This window comes from Leptonychotes weddellii, chromosome X, assembly GCF_054177405.1.
Source record: "Leptonychotes weddellii isolate Sample4059 chromosome X, ASM5417740v2, whole genome shotgun sequence".
Taxonomy (NCBI): Eukaryota; Metazoa; Chordata; class Mammalia; order Carnivora; family Phocidae; genus Leptonychotes; species Leptonychotes weddellii.
Genome location: NC_138385.1, coordinates 57,971,912 through 57,988,408, shown reverse-complemented (window position 1 = coordinate 57,988,408; position 16,497 = coordinate 57,971,912). Strand labels below are relative to the sequence as shown.

General features: G+C 54.1%; 3 protein-coding genes across 5 annotated transcripts; 1 reads left to right on the top strand and 2 right to left on the bottom strand.

Annotated features, from left to right (window-relative positions):
• Window positions 1-6: 6 nt before the first annotated feature.
• Window positions 7-7,345, top strand: FOXO4 (forkhead box O4). The gene is made up of 3 exons (XM_006737481.3): window positions 7-837; window positions 4,420-5,479; window positions 5,836-7,345. The coding sequence occupies exons 1-3, from the start codon at window positions 385-387 to the stop codon at window positions 5,841-5,843; spliced, it is 1,521 nt and encodes a 506-aa protein (XP_006737544.1). The 5' UTR covers window positions 7-384; the 3' UTR covers window positions 5,844-7,345.
• Window positions 7,346-7,839: 494 nt separating this feature from the next.
• CXHXorf65 (chromosome X CXorf65 homolog) lies at window positions 7,840-9,712 on the bottom strand. The gene is made up of 6 exons (XM_081809328.1): window positions 9,688-9,712; window positions 9,477-9,563; window positions 9,140-9,274; window positions 8,735-8,803; window positions 8,168-8,274; window positions 7,840-7,941 (listed from the first exon to the last, which is right to left on the bottom strand). The coding sequence occupies exons 1-6, from the start codon at window positions 9,710-9,712 to the stop codon at window positions 7,840-7,842; spliced, it is 525 nt and encodes a 174-aa protein (XP_081665454.1).
• Window positions 9,713-10,893: 1,181 nt separating this feature from the next.
• On the bottom strand, window positions 10,894-14,653 carry IL2RG (interleukin 2 receptor subunit gamma). Of its 3 annotated transcripts, none has more exons than XM_006737483.3 (8): window positions 14,484-14,653; window positions 14,109-14,262; window positions 13,726-13,910; window positions 13,349-13,488; window positions 12,764-12,926; window positions 12,115-12,208; window positions 11,780-11,849; window positions 10,894-11,428 (listed from the first exon to the last, which is right to left on the bottom strand). In XM_006737483.3, exons 1-8 carry the CDS (start codon window positions 14,596-14,598, stop codon window positions 11,228-11,230), a joined length of 1,122 nt encoding a protein of 373 aa, XP_006737546.1. In that variant the 5' UTR covers window positions 14,599-14,653; the 3' UTR covers window positions 10,894-11,227. The 3 variants fall into 3 exon arrangements, with proteins under 3 accessions (XP_006737546.1, XP_081664830.1, XP_081664831.1); XM_081808704.1 differs by having other exon boundaries at window positions 14,460-14,645; XM_081808705.1 differs by having other exon boundaries at window positions 14,456-14,570.
• Between the last annotated feature and the right edge of the window lie 1,844 nt (window positions 14,654-16,497).

The following is a 16,497-nucleotide window of genomic DNA, read 5'->3' as shown; positions in this document are numbered from 1 at the left end:
TTAAAAGGGGGAGGGAACTGCGGCTAAGGAGACGTTCGGTGATGGGAGCGCAATGTATGAGGGGATACCGTGCCTCAGGTTTAAAAGAGCAGGAAGCTGAGTGAGAGGTTGGAGAAAAAGTGTCTTCGCTAGGCGGAGGTTACAGGTGGTGTCTCGGAAAGATCTCCGAGGCTGTCCGCTTGTAGTCGAGAAGAGGATCAGAGAACTGTGTAGAAGGGACAGCTTGGGGGCTAGCGTCCTGGGGCGAGGGGGAAGTTCGCGACTTTCTGAGGACTGGCAGGAATGTGCCTCCTGGCCCTCGGTGCTTCCCCCCTGGGGGGAGGCATCGCGAGGGACGGTGGCAGGCTCCTCTGAAAGCTGAGCGGCGGAGGTCCAATTCCACGTATGGATCCAAGGAATGAGAATTCAGCCACAGAGGCTGCCGCGATCATAGACCTCGATCCCGACTTCGAACCCCAGAGCCGTCCGCGCTCCTGCACCTGGCCCCTTCCCCGACCAGAGCTCGCTACTGAGCCGTCTGAGCCTCCCGAGGTGGAGCCAGGTCTGGGAGAGAAGGTACACACGGAGGGGCACTCAGAGCCGACCCTGTTGCCCTCCCAGCTCCCAGAGCCGGCAGGGGGCCCCCAGCCCGGGATCCTGGGGGCTGTAACAGGTCCTCGGAAGGGAGGCTCCCGCCGGAATGCCTGGGGAAATCAGTCATATGCAGAACTCATCAGCCAGGCCATTGAAAGCGCCCCCGAGAAGCGACTGACACTCGCCCAGATCTATGAGTGGATGGTCCGCACTGTGCCCTACTTCAAGGACAAGGGTGACAGCAACAGCTCAGCAGGATGGAAGGTAACTATGACCCCCCTACCTCTGTCCCAATACCATCTGCCCCTGGGCCCCCTAGCCTCCTTACTGCCATTCTGGGGCCGCCTTTTATGCCCCCACCCCAGAGATCCACCTTCAAATCATCAATTACACAAACATTTACTTAGGACATAGTATATGCCACTGCTCAGTGCTTGATGCTGGAGGATCGCAGATGAATAAGACACTGTCCTTGCCTTGGAGAAAATTGAATTCTCTGCTCACTGCTCAACACTCCCAGCACTTTGGCTTGAGCTGCCCCAGACACTTATTTCCACAGAGAAGTCTTTATCCTATGTACAGCAGGAACTGTGTGGATTCCCCACATGAACCTAGCCTTCCTTCCTCCCCCACCTCCCACCCCAACACCTTTTCTCCCATTCCTGTGGGATTACTTGGATTCCCCACTTGCCTCTCAATACCTCAGGGTAGAGGTACTGTTCTAGAACGCCTCTACTCAAGAAGAGGGGGTAGAGTGGCAGAGGTGAAAAAAGGTGATATTCCTGGGGTAAAGTAGCTGCTCTTACGGACCAGGAGGAAAAAAGGGGCCATGAGCTGCTACCTGCCTCAGTTTACCCTGTAGTGCTAGGAAACTCTCCCTAGCAAGGGGCTATCTAAGTCTGGGGTGGCGGGGGCCAGGGGAGAGTTTTCATTCACTGTTGAGGAATAATAGTTACGAAAAAAAGAGCTAGGGATCTGACTTTGGAGCACAAGGTTGGGAGTTCCCTTGGCCTTCAATGAAGAAACTAGGAAGAAAGATCTTGCTAGATGCTCTGAAAACTTGTCCTGAGGAATATGGGACTCTAATTACGAAATGGGGAGCTTCAGCCCCTTGGCATCTTGCACCCCCGTAGGTGGTGAGATCAGCGTACAAGGAAGTAGAGAGGGTTGAATGAGCAGAGGGTCCTCCCCTACGTGTAGGAGATCGAGTGATCAGATCTGCAGTATCCCCAGGAGTTGGGCCGGACAGAAAACAGGACAGCTGACTGAGACCCTTGGCACTATTTCTGGGTAGACTGCCACGCCACAGTCTCAGCTCATAAAGAGCTCCCCTCCTTGGACCCAGCCTACACAGCTGTTTTTTCTTTTCCCTTAGGTTCATTTTCCAGGGTAGAAGAAATAATCGTGAGTTGTTAGTTATGCAGTGGGAGTGTAGTCCCTCCTTATAATGTACACTTATTTGCGGAGTTTTCATTTACAAAGTAGTTTTTAAGTTTTGTTTTGTTTTATTAATCTTCACAGCGATTGTGAGACTCCACATTTTACGTGTTGGGAAACTAAGGTACAGAAAGGTCAGGAAACTCGCCTGGTATCAGTAGAGCAAGAACTTGAACTCAGGTCTAACTAGAAATCATATCCTCTTTCTGCTAGTCCATGCTGCCAAATTCTTTTCACTGGAATGATGGTGAAGCCAAATCAGGCTGAGCTTGGGGCCTCCCAGCCTCTCATCCCCCATCCCCACCCCTGCCCCACTCCAAGGGGTAAGCCTGGGGGGGCGGGGCCTGAACTGGCTCCTCTGGTGGTGGGCCAGAAGTACTCCCACCCCACCAGGGGGTGGCACTCACTAAGAACAAGAAAGCTTTGTTTGGGTGGCTTGGGGGAACAATTAGGAGTCACCCCCCCACCCCGCTTCCAACAGGTAGGCATTATAGGCTTCTAGGGAGCTGACCTCTCCAGGTAAGAGGTTGTACTGTGTACTAGTTCTGAGGTCTAAAGAAGAGGGGTTAACCAAATGGGCCCCTTGGGTATTGAGTGTAGAGAGAGGAATGGAGCTTCTCAGTAGAGCCAGAGCTGAAGGATGAACTGGGTGGGTGGGGGGGTGGGGAATCTCAGTGCCAGAAGTCACGGGGGCACTCAGTTACCAAGGCTGGACAGTTACTGTCTAGATGGACAAGTTTCCATTCCCTTCAAGGAACGAGGAGTACCAATGCGGCCAGGGTAGTAGCCGTTACTGAAGGGTCCCAGGGAGACAAGGAGTTCTCTGGCTAAAGAACTCTGGAACAAGAAGCTACTTGAACATCTTTCCCCAGGCAGAGGGTCTCCTTATCTGGAGCACCAGTCAGACCCTCAGCCTCCTAGTAGCTCCAAGCCCTCCTGGGCTCCTCCCAAGTTTCTAAACACCAAAGAGCTCCATGTGGGAGGTCAAATGCCCCTAAGGTTGGAGATCTTAGGCACAAATTCCTGAGGGGAAATAGGGGAAAGGAGGTAGGACAGGGAAGGGAGGTGGGGGGGGGGACACAAAAGGATGGTGTAACTAGCCTGGGGCAACCAGTAGAAAGAAGCTGCTCTGGGGGCTCAAGAAGCTGCCAATCTCAGCTCCCTGGGCCCCTGGGAAAAAACTTATCTCTAGCGGAATATCAGCAATGAGGGAGGAAGGGAGAACAGAGGGAGGGAAGGAGGGAGGGAGGGAGGACATGGAGCTTCCAATACCCAAGGTGCTCCAAAGCTGATAGAGCCTCAAGGGGAGGCTCACTATTGTCACCCGAGGGCCACTCACCAATAAGGCGACAAGGTACTGATTATGTCCTGGGAGCTTGGCACTCCGACGGGGTGCCGTTGAGGGCTGCCTGACTGGACAACATGATCTGTGCCATGGGCGCTTATACTCGATGAGACTAATTATGTGAAATTGTAAATAATACAATATAGGTTGGGTCAGATTGTGTGGAACAGATTAAAAATACCATATGAGAGATTTGGCCGCAGAAGTCAAGCAACCACTTAATAGAAGGGAGGGAACTTACGCTTGGTCTTGAGGAACTAGCAGAATTTACAGAAGGGAGATCCTTCCTAGGATGAGGAGGGAGGGAGAAGGGAACGTGCCTTGTGTAGCTGAGGTACAGCGAGGCGCCTGGCCTGAATGTAGTTGAGCGTGTCTGCCCAAGGACTGGGAGGAATCAGGAAAAAAAAAAAAAAAAGAGCGAGATCTTCAAATCCTATGGAGAGCTGGGGCTCAAATGCCCCATGCGGAGTAGAGTGCTCGCTCTGCTGAGGTTCCAGCCCCTCAGCCTAGTCAGAGAACTTGGCTCAAGACAGGGTGGGCCAGTCTTGGGCTGGTGTCACACCACTGTCCCGTCAACTCCACCCAAGCCTACACTCAAGGAAAGAGGCTGGAGCCACGGAATTCTTTCCCACCTAATCCTAGTTCTGGTGGAATCAGGAGTGCATCTCCCCAGTAAATGCCCACCAGCCCCAGACAGCCCCCCAGAGACCTGGGAGGAGTGCAGTGCTGTGAGCTTTTCCAGAATAGGCCCAGTGCCCTCGGCAGTAGGTTGTTACCCGGCTTGTGTCCTGGGCCCTTGTGTAGAGACATCTGGAGCAGCAGAAACTGAGCATCTTGTCTTTGGGTGGGAACTGTGTACGGTCTCCCCCCCCCCAACCCCGCTCTAATCCCCACCCCTACCTTTGCCTGTTACCACGCCCCCCCCCCCCCCCCGGGGTTTGATAGCTCTGGGTTTCTAGGAATGCCCCTGCTCTGTCCCAGCGTCCTTCAAGGCGGGGCTGCTGGCCACTGGCCTCCCCTGCACACAGCTCATGCCCCTTTCCCACTGCCTCTGCCCCCTCCAGAACTCCATCCGCCACAACCTGTCCCTGCACAGCAAGTTCATCAAGGTTCACAACGAGGCTACCGGCAAGAGCTCTTGGTGGATGCTGAATCCTGAAGGAGGCAAGAGTGGCAAGGCTCCCCGCCGCCGGGCAGCCTCCATGGATAGCAGCAGCAAGCTGCTCCGGGGCCGCAGCAAGGCCCCCAAGAAGAAACCTGCCGTGCTGCCGGCTCCACCCGAAGGCGCCACTCCAGCGAGCCCGGTCGGCCACTTTCCCAAGTGGCCAGGCAGCCCTTGCTCGCGAAACCGCGAAGAGGCCGATGTGTGGACCACGTTCCGTCCACGAAGCAGTTCCAATGCCAGCACCATCAGCACTCGGCACTCCCCCATGAGGGCAGAGTCTGAGGTGCTGGCCGAGGAGGAGATGCCAGCCTCAGTCAGCAGCTATGCAGGGGGTGTCCCTCCCACCCTAAACGAAGATCTCGAGCTGTTAGATGGGCTCAATCTCACCTCGTCCCATTCCCTGCTCTCTCGGAGTAGTCTCTCTGGCTTCTCTTTGCAGCATCCTGGGGTCCCGGGTCCCTTACACACCTACAGCACCTCCCTCTTCAGCTCAGCAGAGGGGTCCCTGGCAGCAGGAGAAGGGTGCTTCGCAAGCCCCCAGTCTCTGGAGGCCCTGCTCACCTCTGATACGCCACCACCCCCTGCCGATGTGCTCATGACCCAGGTAGACCCCATTCTGTCCCAGGCTCCGACACTTCTGTTGCTGGGGGGGCTACCTTCCTCCAGCAAGCCAGCCACAGGAGTCGGCCTCTGTCCCAAGCCGCTAGAGGTCCCAGGCCCCAGCAGTCTGGTCCCCACCCTTTCTATGATAGCACCACCTCCAGTCATGGCAGGGGCTCCCATCCCCAAGCCCCTGGGGGCTCCTGTGCTCACACCTGGTACTGAAGCTGCAAGCCAAGACCGAATGCCTCAGGATCTGGATCTTGACATGTATATGGAGAACCTGGAGTGTGACGTGGATAACATCATCAGCGACCTCATGGATGGGGGCGAGGGCCTGGACTTCAACTTCGAGCCAGGTAGGACACCTCTTCATCCACGGTAGCATCTCACAACCTACAGCCACTCCTAGATGCCCAGCTAGTGCCATGATCTGAGCAAGAGGGAGCTTTAGAACTGGCGGCCGGGGAGGAGGGCGGTGGCTGGAGCCCCTGGGGAATGGGGGAGAGGGCGTTGTATTAGAGGGGCGTAGCTCCCCATGGGACCTCCAGGCCCCTCAGCAATGCCCGCCCCTAGCAGCAGCAGCACAGGCGAGGTAGGGGGAAGGGCTGTCTCTGTTTTTTGTGGGTTTTTTGGGGGGGGGCGTGGACCTTAATGGTGGAAAGTTGTCATGCCCCAGATGAGCCTCTTTGTCTTCCATTTCTTCTTCCCACAGATCCCTGAGCCACGGCTGGAAGCTTTGTCCCCTGCTTCAGCGGTGGAGCCAGGCGTGCCCATATCCACTCTTTACCCTTGACCCCTCCCTGGGAATTCGGGACCCTGCTTTAGAGCTAGGGTGGGGTCTGCTCACACGGGGGCGTTGAAGAAATTCTCAAGATAAAGCTGCCCCATCTGGGAACTATGGAGGGAGGGAGGGAAAGGGGTGGGGGGAAAGGGAAAGGGTTTCTTCTCACTGTGCCAATTAGGGGGTGAGGCCCCCTCTTGGGAGCCATCCTTGGCTCCCTCCATTCCCGCCCCCTGGGTTTCAGAGCAGGGGTGGGCAATGCTGTTGGAAATGTGAAGTCACCAGTGGCCTTACCCCTGCCTTTGGGAGCAGGATCTTTTGTAGTCTTACCTGAGCTGGTCCGGGCTAGCTTGAGCCTGGGATTTTTATGCAGTGGCCCCCTAGGCCAGTGGGGTGGGGTGGGTAGGGTGGGGTAGTAGGGACCTGGAAGGGCCAGGGTCTGAGCACTGGAGGGGCCCACCAGGCCAAATCACCCTTGGAAGGCTGCAGATAACAGAAAGGCTTTTTATAAACTTTTAAAGAAATATAAACACAAATACAGAGATTTTTAACAGTGGCAAGGTGCTAGTGATGGGGAGAATGCTTTTTTTTTTTTCTTTCTGAAGGCTTTGTCATAGTGACATGATGCAAACACTACAGACATTACTTGGGGAAACATGGGAAGTGGGGGGGGGGGAGAGAGAGAGCCCCAGGCCGCCAGAGAGCAGGGGGCAGGGGAGCAGCAGTGGAGAGCTGTACTGAGCAAGGGGGAAAGCTCTGCTGTGGAGATGTCTGGAACAAGGTCTGCGCGGACCTAGCTTAGAGTTGCCCTACGGAAAAAGCTAAGCCAGGCCCCCTGGTTCACCTTGTGTCTGGGAGTGTGTGCTGTTGGGGGTGCGGCCGCCCTCTCGCATGACCCACTGCGGGTTAGCGCTATGGTGGGAGAGTGCACTGAAGGCCTGGAATTAGTCTGTGGCCTGCAAAGGGGTGGGAGGGGGTGGGGGAGAAGAGGAGGGAAGGATTTAGGGTGGTAAAGTTAGGCACAGAGACCTCCCTGTTCCAGGCCCCTGACAGCTGTCCCTGCCCTTCTTCCCCTTGCCTGACTACAGGGGTTATGTGGAAGTGTGTGTGGTGGCAAGCAGGGGGGAGGGGTGGAACAGGGAAGGGGGAGCTGGGGAGCTTGGCCAAGGGTCTGGGAAATGAGCAGGGATAGAGGGGAATGTGGATCAGGTTTACTAGCACCTGCCAGGGTGGCCATCTGGGGCTCCTTCCCTACCCCAGCCCCCAAAGCAGCCCCTCCCCCAGTCCCCTTTGCATTGTCCCCTCCCCCGCCCCTGCTGTGGGTTCCCATCATTTCCTGTGTCAGCGCCTGGCCTACCCAGATTGTATCATGTGCTAGATTGGAGTGGGGAAGTGTGTCAAATCAATAAATGAATAAATTCAATAAATGCCTATAACCAGCTCTGGTTTCTGCTGCCTTGCTGCTCCCCTCAGATAAGGCGGGGGGCGGGGGAAGCAGAGGACTGGCGGGAGGGACTACTCAGAAGTGGAGGAGAGGTGGGGGGCTGGGGGAATTTCAGCAGGGGGAGTTGGTGGATCATCGCGGTGGGGGGAGGGAAGCTGCCAATCCCTCACGGAACCCCAGCAGTAGTGGGCGGGCTGTGATAGGCCTCTCAAGGGGAGGTAGTCTGGTTGGATAAGACCCCACCCCCTACTCTGTCCCTCAAAGGCTCATTGTAGCAGACTTCACAGTCTTGCCTCACTCCCACCCATGTGCTCACCCCAGCCCTCTCCTGCCACTCCTACTCACCCTCAGAGCCTCCACGGTGCCTGGGGCACACTTAAGCCTTGGTGCAGATATTGGGAGAAGGAGTCTTTCTTGAAGAAGGGACCTCATGTTGAATTCCAGTAATTTCATACCTCGTATTACTGCTCTCACTTGGGCACTTTATTTAGTTAGCGATGTTTATCCCTTCTACTGAAAAAGTCCGCTCTGGTCCTAAAGATCCGACCCCTGCGAGGGGACCCCTCTTCATCCAATCTTCCCGTTGATTTGGACTTGAAAAGGAAAGGATCCATAAGTAGATCAAGAGGCCCCTGCAGGGAAGCTTTCTACAAACTAGGGCCCGTGGCAGGCCAAGAGAGGTTGGAGGCAGGTCTTGGGCATGGATGTTGGATTTGGAAAGGAAATTCATCCCAGGGGTGGGGGCAGGGGGCAGGAGCCTTGGGTTGGCTGGTAGGGAAGGGCGGGGTGCAGGAACAGACTACATTTGGGGAGTCTTACTGGGAGGTTCACGGAGGAGTCAGTTGGACTGACTTTCTTGGCTTCTTGGCTTCTAAGCAATTTCATTCGGTTCCTCTCCAGGAGGTCACATTGTATACGCAAAGTGTCTGAGAACCAGGAAAAGGCACCCCCACCTCTGAGGACTAGAGACCTTACCTACCCACCTCATCCCTCCCATCATTCCAGTGATCACTTGGAATAACTGGGCCCAAAGCTAGGCTGAGGAGTGATCTGAAGGTGCCTAAATTTTGCTCTTTTCGGTGGGAACTGGGACACCGAGACTCCAAGAGAAAAGGATGAAGGGAAAGATGGAAACGATGGGTGGTGATAGGGAGATTATATCAAGACAGTGCCCGAGAAATGGGGGTGAGGAGTAGGGGTGAGTGACACACACTACTCCAGCCGGTTTGAGCGAAACACCCATCCTAAAGTGGACCTAGGCCGTAGTCCCCTTTTCCTAGGATCCTGCCTCATTACACAATTCGCACTCCATATAGAGAATGTACTCTATCACCCGGCTGTGTACGGTCCTCTCCACGTTCCTCCTTCCTCCATCGTGCTCCTTACCAATTAGCTCAGGTTCTGGATTCTTCAGGAGAGGCACAAAAGCTCTGTAGGCATTCTCCAGTCGGGTTCCTGTGAACACAGCAGTGTGCTATCTCCAGCCTCTGTCACCCCGTCCCCCCCTTCCAAAGCCCAAGATTTCAGGAACCTAACACTCGATGCTACTGTGAGCTGATATACCTGATTTCTTCCCCCTCAGGTCCAACCCTAGGCTCAGGTGGGGGGGGGGGCGCATAATATGCATAAACCTACCCTATTGTTGTAGAGGCAGTGCTCTTTCTTAGGCTGACTGGAGATGGTCAGTTTGGACCTGGTTGAGGGTCAAGGTTCACAGTCCATTTTGGACAAGGTTCACAGTTCAGTTTGAGGGCCCTGCCCTATGTTTCAGGAATGCTCCCAAGCCTCTACCTGGTGCTCCATGCTCCACCTTACAAATATAGTAGGTGTTTCGAGCAGTAAGGAATTTGCTGGCATAGTCTCCAGGGGTCCTCGTCAGGAAAAGCAACTTCATTGTCCCCGTTTCATCACACAAATCGATGGTGTCTGGAGGGAGGCCACAGGGTTATTGGGGCAGCTAAGGAAGGGGAGTGGGAGCAAAAAGGGCAGTGATCCTATCCTGAAGGGATTGGAGGAAGCTGTTGGATTCAAAGAGCTCTCTTCTTGCCTGTCGGAGGGCTTGGAGGCTGGAAATGACCCCGCAGACTTCTAACCCTTGGCCTTTAGTCCCCTCCCCCCAACTCCTCACCTGTTTTAGGCAACCCTACTTTATTGCGGGTATAATGCAGCAACAGAAGGACAGAGCAATTGGTATTGACCAGAAACTGCTGATTATCTGAGAAGACATGGAATGGGGCATGTGGCCTTTCTCTAGGTATACCATCCCTGTGACCGCCCCCCCACTGCCCTCAAACCTCCCCAGCCCTACATACAGACTCCAGCTCTGTAATGCCCCTCACCTCCATGTTTGATGAAAATGAACATGCTCTCAAGATCTTCTCACTCTTCAGATGGAGGCCTGATGAGTCATTCGGAAGGAGAATGTTCTAGAGGTCCTGGGAGGTGGGGGGGGGGCAAGTGGGCCCATAGGGTTGGGGGTCTGGAGAGGTCGGTGGATCGCATAGGCTGAAGAGGCCCAGACAGGGCAGACAGGAGAGAGCCACTGGCAGTGGTGGATAGCCAGCATCCCTAGGGGTGGGGCCTGAGGCTGAAGTTGAGGGATTATGAGGTCAGAAGTGGTATATGTAGCAGAAGGTGGAATAAGGATAAGGAGAGAAGAACCCAGGTGGGGTCTGTGAAAGATTTGCTGGGGACAGGCGCCTGGGTGGCTCAGTTGGTTAAGCGACTGCCTTCGGCTCAGGTCATGATCCTGGAGCATGCTACTGTGGCCGGGATCGAGTCCCGCATCGGGCTCCCTGCTCGGCGGGGAGTCTGCTTCTCCCTCTGACCCTCCCCCCTCTCATGTGCTCTCTCTCATTCTCTCTCTCAAATAAATAAATAAAATCTTTAAAAAAAAAAAAGATTTGCTGGGGAGGGGGGCAACACGGTAAATCTAATTCGAAAATGCATCCTGCAGGGCGCCTGGGTGGCTCAGTGGGTTAAGGCTGTGGCTCTTGGTTTCAGCTCAGGTCGTGATCTCAGGGTCCTGGGATCGATGCCCACACGTCGGGCTCCTCCACGTTCAGTGCAGAGTCTGCTTGTCCTCTCCCTCTGCTCCTCCCCGCCCAATAAATAAATAAAATCCTTTTAAAAATAAAATAAGGGGCACGTGGGTGGCTCAGTCAGTTGGGGGTCTGCCCTCGGCTGGGTCCTGATTCCGGGGGCCTGGGATCGAGCCCTGCGTCGGGCTCCCTGCTCAGCGGGGAGCCTGCTTCTCCCTCTCCCTCTGCCATTCCCCCTGCTTGTGCTCTCTGGCTCTCTCTATCTCTCTGTCAAATAAATAAATAAAATCTTAAAAAAATAAATAAAATAAAATGCATGCTGGTAGGAGTGCCGGACACCTAGAGAAAAGCCAAATTTCTCGAACGCTGCTCATCTTTAGTTAATTTGTGGTACTACTCCTTGCACATCATGAGTCTACTACTCCTTTTTCCTCCTGTCAGCACCATGCCTCGCACCCTCCTTGCACCCCACATTTCCCTTGCTCCCCTCCCCAACAACAGACATTCTTGACGATCATCAACAGAAGCTTTATTTCTCATTGCTTGGAGCATAATTGAAGGGTAGATGGAAGGAGGGAGGGAAGGACGGAGGGACTGCGGGAGAAATAATCCTGCGAGGAGGAGGAGGGGCTGGATCTGGGAAGATGAGCCGCGTGCTCAGGGCAAAGGGGCAATTGGACGATAGGAGATATTGAATGGGGGGGGGCGTGGAGGGGGAGGGAAGTTATAGGGGGCATAAAATTCAGAATCAGCCACAGGGGGGCGAGGTGAGCATGGGACCCAGGCTGGTTAGAGGGGAAGTTAGTACAATTTAGGACTACAGGGCTCTGGGGTTCTATCAGGGTATCAGGGCTCCAGTTTCAGGTTTCAGGGTGTAGCATGGGGGAGCCCAGTAGGGGCTATGCTGGCTGCAGGGGGAGCCCCCAGGCCCCTCCCCTGGAGCCCCTCCTTTGGGGGGAATCTCACTGACGTAGCAGAGCCATTCACTGTAGTCTGGCTGCAAACTCTCCGCCAGGCCCTTGGACACTCCGCTCCAGGCCTAAAGACAGATATCTCCAGGTCAGGGGTCAATTAGGCGCAGGGAGTAAAAGACCCGGGCTCTGGACGAAGGGAGCTCTTACAAGGTCTGCAACGCCTGTGATTACGGAAGGGACACACAGACTCCCAGGGCCCCCCCATACCACTGTTGCCATCTGCCCCACCCGATGTATATAATCAGTTCTTCGGTGTGTCGCTCTCCCATCTAGCCCAACCTCCCACTGGCCGGCCACATCCTGACAGTTAGTGCAGGCCCCCTCCCCTCCCCTCTGGCCCCCATACTCTGTCTGACTTTCGGGCAGAGGCAGTCGGTGGTCGACAAACTGCAGTCTGCCTGTGACAATGTTCTCACCGAAAAGTTCCCGTGGTATTCGGTGACCAGATCCTCGAGGTTCTTGAGGGTAGGAATGCGGGGCAATATCCTGAACGGAGGAGAAAGAGGGAGCAGGAGCATATAGGTTACGCTCGTCCAGTACCCTTCTCCCAGTTCTCCCAGTTCTCCCAGATGGAATGAAGGGATTCTGCGGTCTGTGTGCCTGCAGCTTCCTTCCGTCACCATGCCCCCCTTGAGTGATCCCTCGTTCCTTGCTGTCCCTCTCTCTACTCCTGGAGACCCTGTGATAATCCTCCTCTACTATTTCTTCCCAGCCACCCCACCTCGTTTTCCTGGGATATCTGAAATCTCACCGTTCCAGGTAGCAGTACACAAAGATAAGGGCAATAATCAATCCCATGGAGACAAGGGGGATAAACACAGCTTGCAAAGCAAACACAGAATTCTCTACAAAAAAAAAGAAGAAAGAGAAAGTGACCTAACATCTGTAGTGCCCCAACTTTGGTGCCAGGCTCTGTGCTAGACACTTCCCATACCCTTAATCCTCACAACTCCTGAGAGTGGCAGGGGTGGGGGGGGTGGGGGGGACAATCATTATCTCCATCTTACAGATGAGGAAACAGAATCAAAGAGGTTAGCGATGTGCCCGAGGTCAAAGAGGGGGGGGAGTAAGCAGCAGAGCCAGGTTTAAAACCCCACATCGGTCTGCTTCCAAAGCTATCTTTGCCATGCAGGCTTTCTGGAAATGCTGTAGGGGAATCTTAAACATTCTATCTCCCCTCCGCCTCCTTCTCGACCACCCCCCCCCACTCTAACAACATACTGAGCCAACCCTACACAGAAAAGCCCTGCAACCTGGGGGTTGAGGTTGAACAGTGAGGGGAGATGGGCCACCAAGTTTGGGGGGCTTAGGGGTCGAGAGGTAGAGCAAAAGAGAGTGATGCTCGAAAGGGTTGGGGTGCCGGGCTCATGGGTCACGGTGAGGCCTTAGGCCCATTTTACCCTTGGAAGTATTGCTGCCCCAGTGGATAGGGCGGCTCCATTCACTCCAGCGCTGAGCGCTTCCACAGAGTGGGTTATAGCGGCTCCGGACACGGAATGTGTAGACTTTCTGCCCATCCACGCTAGGCAGAGAGAAGCTATTTCGGTGGTCCACTGATTGTTCCTTGGGGAGAAAGAGAGTGAGGGAGAGATGGGTGTCTAAAAAAGAAGGGAGAATTAAAACCGCAGCCCCTCCCCCCCCACATCATCCAGTCCTTCCCAGCTCTTCCCTCCTCTCTTGACTACTCAAGCCACCCTGCTCCCTTCACCGACTAGAATCTCATGCCTCCTCGCCAGATCCCCTGGAAGGCTCCCTTTTGTTTACTTGCCTATCAGGTATTGGGAAGAGTGCGGGTAGGAAAACGTTAATGGAAAGTCCACTGGTCATTATAGGCAAAGGAGCTGGATGAGGGGAGAGACAGAGCAGAGGAACCAGGAGGCAGAGAACAGGAGCTTGAGATCAGGCCCTCCTACTTGGCTGACTGAATCGTCTATCCCCATTTGCTTGGCCTTAGAGCTGCTACATTCATGACCCCGGTCACTCACAGTCCAGCTGCGGTCCCAGTCACTCCGGTACTGCACAAGGTGCTCCAAACAGTGGTCCAAGTGTCTGTTGCTCCAGCTCAGTTCTAGCTGCGATTCGCTCAGGTTGCGAAGGGTCAGGTTCTCCGGAGCCCAGGGGATCACTGGAGATATGTGTGTTTGTGTGTGTGTGTGTGTGTGTGTGTGTGGTCATTGCCCTGGCCTAGATGAGTTAGGATCCTGAAGGTAGCGCCCCTAATCCCTCCGCCCCTCCCGATCCCGATCCCGATCCCTCACCTCCTCCTTCCTGCCTAAGTACCCTCAAGGTGAAAGAACACCACTCCCTATACTCCAGTGCCCCACAATATATTCCAGGACTCTTGGCGCCCTTTCCAAATTACCCAGATTCTGCAGTTTTAGCGTCTGTATGGACTGCCTCCTGGGCTCCCGTGGGTCCTGGAGCTGGACAACAAATGTTTCGTAGAGATGGATCTCCTCCTTTTGCAGCCAACAGCCCGCAGTGGTCTCTCCGGAGAACAGATAGTGGCCACACTCCTGGACTTTATCATCACTGGACTTCTTGTACCTGGAGAAGGGTTGGGAGGAAGAAGAACGGTGGCATAAACTTGGGTACTCCAGATACCACAGCCCAGCCCCATCTCCTCTGAACTGACTTACCCCATGAGAAAATGGTGGGGAGGCTCGGACGCTGGCTTACCCTCTTTCTTGGTCCAGCCCACCCCCTTCTTACTCCCTTGTGCTGTCCCCTCTTCCTTTTTCATACCAGTAGTGCAGAGTCAGGTTGGTGGGCTGGGGCTCAGAGCTGCTGTTCCAAGTGCAATTCATGTACTCAACATTGAACACAAAACACTGGACCTCTGGGAGGGGCAGGGTGGAAACGCTGAGGGTCCCAGGGGGTGTAGCGGTCAGGAAGAAATCTAGGTTGGAGAGAGGACGAAGGGGGGGAGGGGAAGACCAGAAATGATGGTCAGAAGAAGCAGCGGCAAGGGGCAGAGAACCCTTCCCCTTTCCCTTCTCCACAGTACTCTTCAGTTCTGCCCGCATCCTTCTAATGCCCCATGGCAGGTTCGAGATTTCTGTACGGCCCCTTCCCACAGGCTCCCCTCTCACCAACCCCCTTCAGTCCCACGTTTCCCACCAGCTGTGATGTCTTCATTCCCATTGGGCATGGGGCCCGTCAAGTTCAGCCCCACCCCCAGCAGAGGCAGCTGCAGGAATAAGAGGGATCTGAGTGGCAATGGTGGCTTCAACATGGCGCTTGCTCTTCGTTCCCTGGGTGTAGACTGTCAGGAACCTGGGCCCCTCACCCATTACCCCTCCCCACCCACACATTTCCTCCTGTCATAGCTTCCGGTGGAAAGAACCTTCGAAGCCAGGGCTTTACAGAGGGTGTGGCAAATGTGTGCTATGACACAGGCTAAATCCTCCGGGAGATTAAGTGTTAATCTAATCTGTAGGTGTATTACCACCACGGTAAAGTGCTGTTAAGTGGAGACCGAGGCTGGGCACACGATACTGTCACAGACTCAAGAATCTTCAGGCCACCCGGATCCTGGGAAGGGTCTGTTCGCTGCTGCCACCACTCCCAACCACCCACCTTCTCATCTAAGTCATTTTATCCTGTGGAGTGGAGGGTCTGGACCTCCCTCCCCATCCTGCGCTATGCTCCTTCCTGGGCTCAGTCACCCTGAAACCTCTGTCAAAGCCCTACTCTCTTGGGTGGAAAGTACAGTCTTGACGCCTGTGGGCACACATATAGCTGTCTTCCTTCTGACCTAATCCAAACCAGAATATCCATCCACCCTTAGCTGCTGCCTGAGCTGGGTCCCTGTTGAGACTGGTTAGGAGGTCTGACTTAGAAGTAGATTCTGGAAACGGAGGAACAACAATACTGGCTTCAAACTCCTCGTCTTCCCCTAAATCTGCTTCTCTTCCTGTGTTCCCTATCTCAGTTAATGTATCACCACCCTCTCAGTCACCCAGACTTGAAACCTCAAAGTCATCATCAATTCCTCCCTCTCTCTCATTCCTGAGAATCCAATCAGCTCTACGTCTGTGGTGTTTCTCTCAGCAGTGTCCTCCTTTCCACGAGCACAGCCACTGTGCTAAATCAGCCTTTCATTCCCTCTAGTCATGATTATTCCTCGAACCCACTAACTGGCCTCCCTTTCTTTCTTTACTTTCTTTTCTTCTTTCTTTCTTTCTTTAAGAGATGGGGGCTGCGGAGAGAGAATTTTAAGCAGGCTCTACCCCCGGCACAGAGCCCCACGCGTGGCTCAATCTCAGGACCCTGAGATCATGACCTGAGCCAAAATCAAGAATCAGATGCTTAACTGACTGAGCCACCCAGGTGTCCCCTGGCCTCACTTTCTTTCCTTCTTTCTTTCTCCCTCTCTTTCAAATATTTTATTTATTTATTTGAGAGAGAGGGAGAGCAAGAGTGGGCAGGAGGGGGGAGGGGGAAATGGGCAGAGGGAGAAGAAGACTCCCCGCTGAGCAGGGAGCCCAACTCAGGGCCCGATCCCAGGACCCTGAGATCCAGACCTGAGCCGAAGGCAGACGCTTAACCGACTGAGCCACCCAGGTGCCCCTGACCTTCCTTTCTGAAGGCCCGGGCTCTCTAACCTACATTCGTCATCTTATTGCCAGATTTGTCTTCCCCCAAACACAGAGCTGATTGGAGACACTTTGTAGAAATTGTTTATTCAGCAAACATTTATTGAGCCTTAAATATGTGCCAGGCGCTGTGCTTACGTTCTAACCCACCCTAATGTTCTGTGGGTTACAATTTCTTAGGGCTAGCTCAAATGTTACCTCCTCCGATATCTTTTCCTCACCCCAGTCAGAATTAATTTGTCTTCCCATTGTGATTCAATAGCATTTTGTTAGTGTTATTTTTGCTATTTGCTAATTTTATCAGTTTTTTTATTTATTGTTATCTGTTACTCTTATTATAGCACTCCATCTTTTCTCTGAAGAGCAATCTGCCATCACAGAAAGGCCCAAGAGTCCAGAAAAAAATCTTAACCTCAGCTCTGTTTCTCAGTACCTGAATGACATCGGGCAAGTAAGTGAACTTTCACTCTTTGAAAATCAGCTTGCTCATCCACAAAATGGAGACAATTATCATCTCGAACTCATGGGGCTGTTTG

Bases quoted from the DNA above. Each gene is read 5' to 3' on its own strand.
- FOXO4 (XM_006737481.3), top strand. From the start codon at position 385: ATGGATCCAAGGAATGAGAATTCAGCCACAGAGGCTGCCGCGATCATA. The intron at 838-4,419 runs GTAACTATGACC...TGCCCCCTCCAG, and splicing joins ACAGCTCAGCAGGATGGAAG to AACTCCATCCGCCACAACCT.
- CXHXorf65 (XM_081809328.1), bottom strand. From the start codon at position 9,712: ATGTTCATTTTCATCAAACATGGAG. The intron at 9,275-9,476 runs GTGAGGAGTTGG...GCCTCCCTCCAG, and splicing joins AGTAGGGTTGCCTAAAACAG to ACACCATCGATTTGTGTGAT. The intron at 7,942-8,167 runs GTAAGACTCCCC...TTCCTTTTCAAG, and splicing joins ACTCCTCCGTGAACCTCCCA to TCCAAATCAACGGGAAGATT.
- IL2RG (XM_081808704.1), bottom strand. From the start codon at position 14,598: ATGTTGAAGCCACCATTGCCACTCAGATCCCTCTTATTCCTGCAGCTG. The intron at 13,911-14,108 runs GTATGAAAAAGG...ACCCTTCTCCAG, and splicing joins AACCTGACTCTGCACTACTG to GTACAAGAAGTCCAGTGATG. The intron at 12,927-13,348 runs GTGAGTGACCGG...TTTCTCCCCAAG, and splicing joins ACTGGGACCGCAGCTGGACT to GAACAATCAGTGGACCACCG.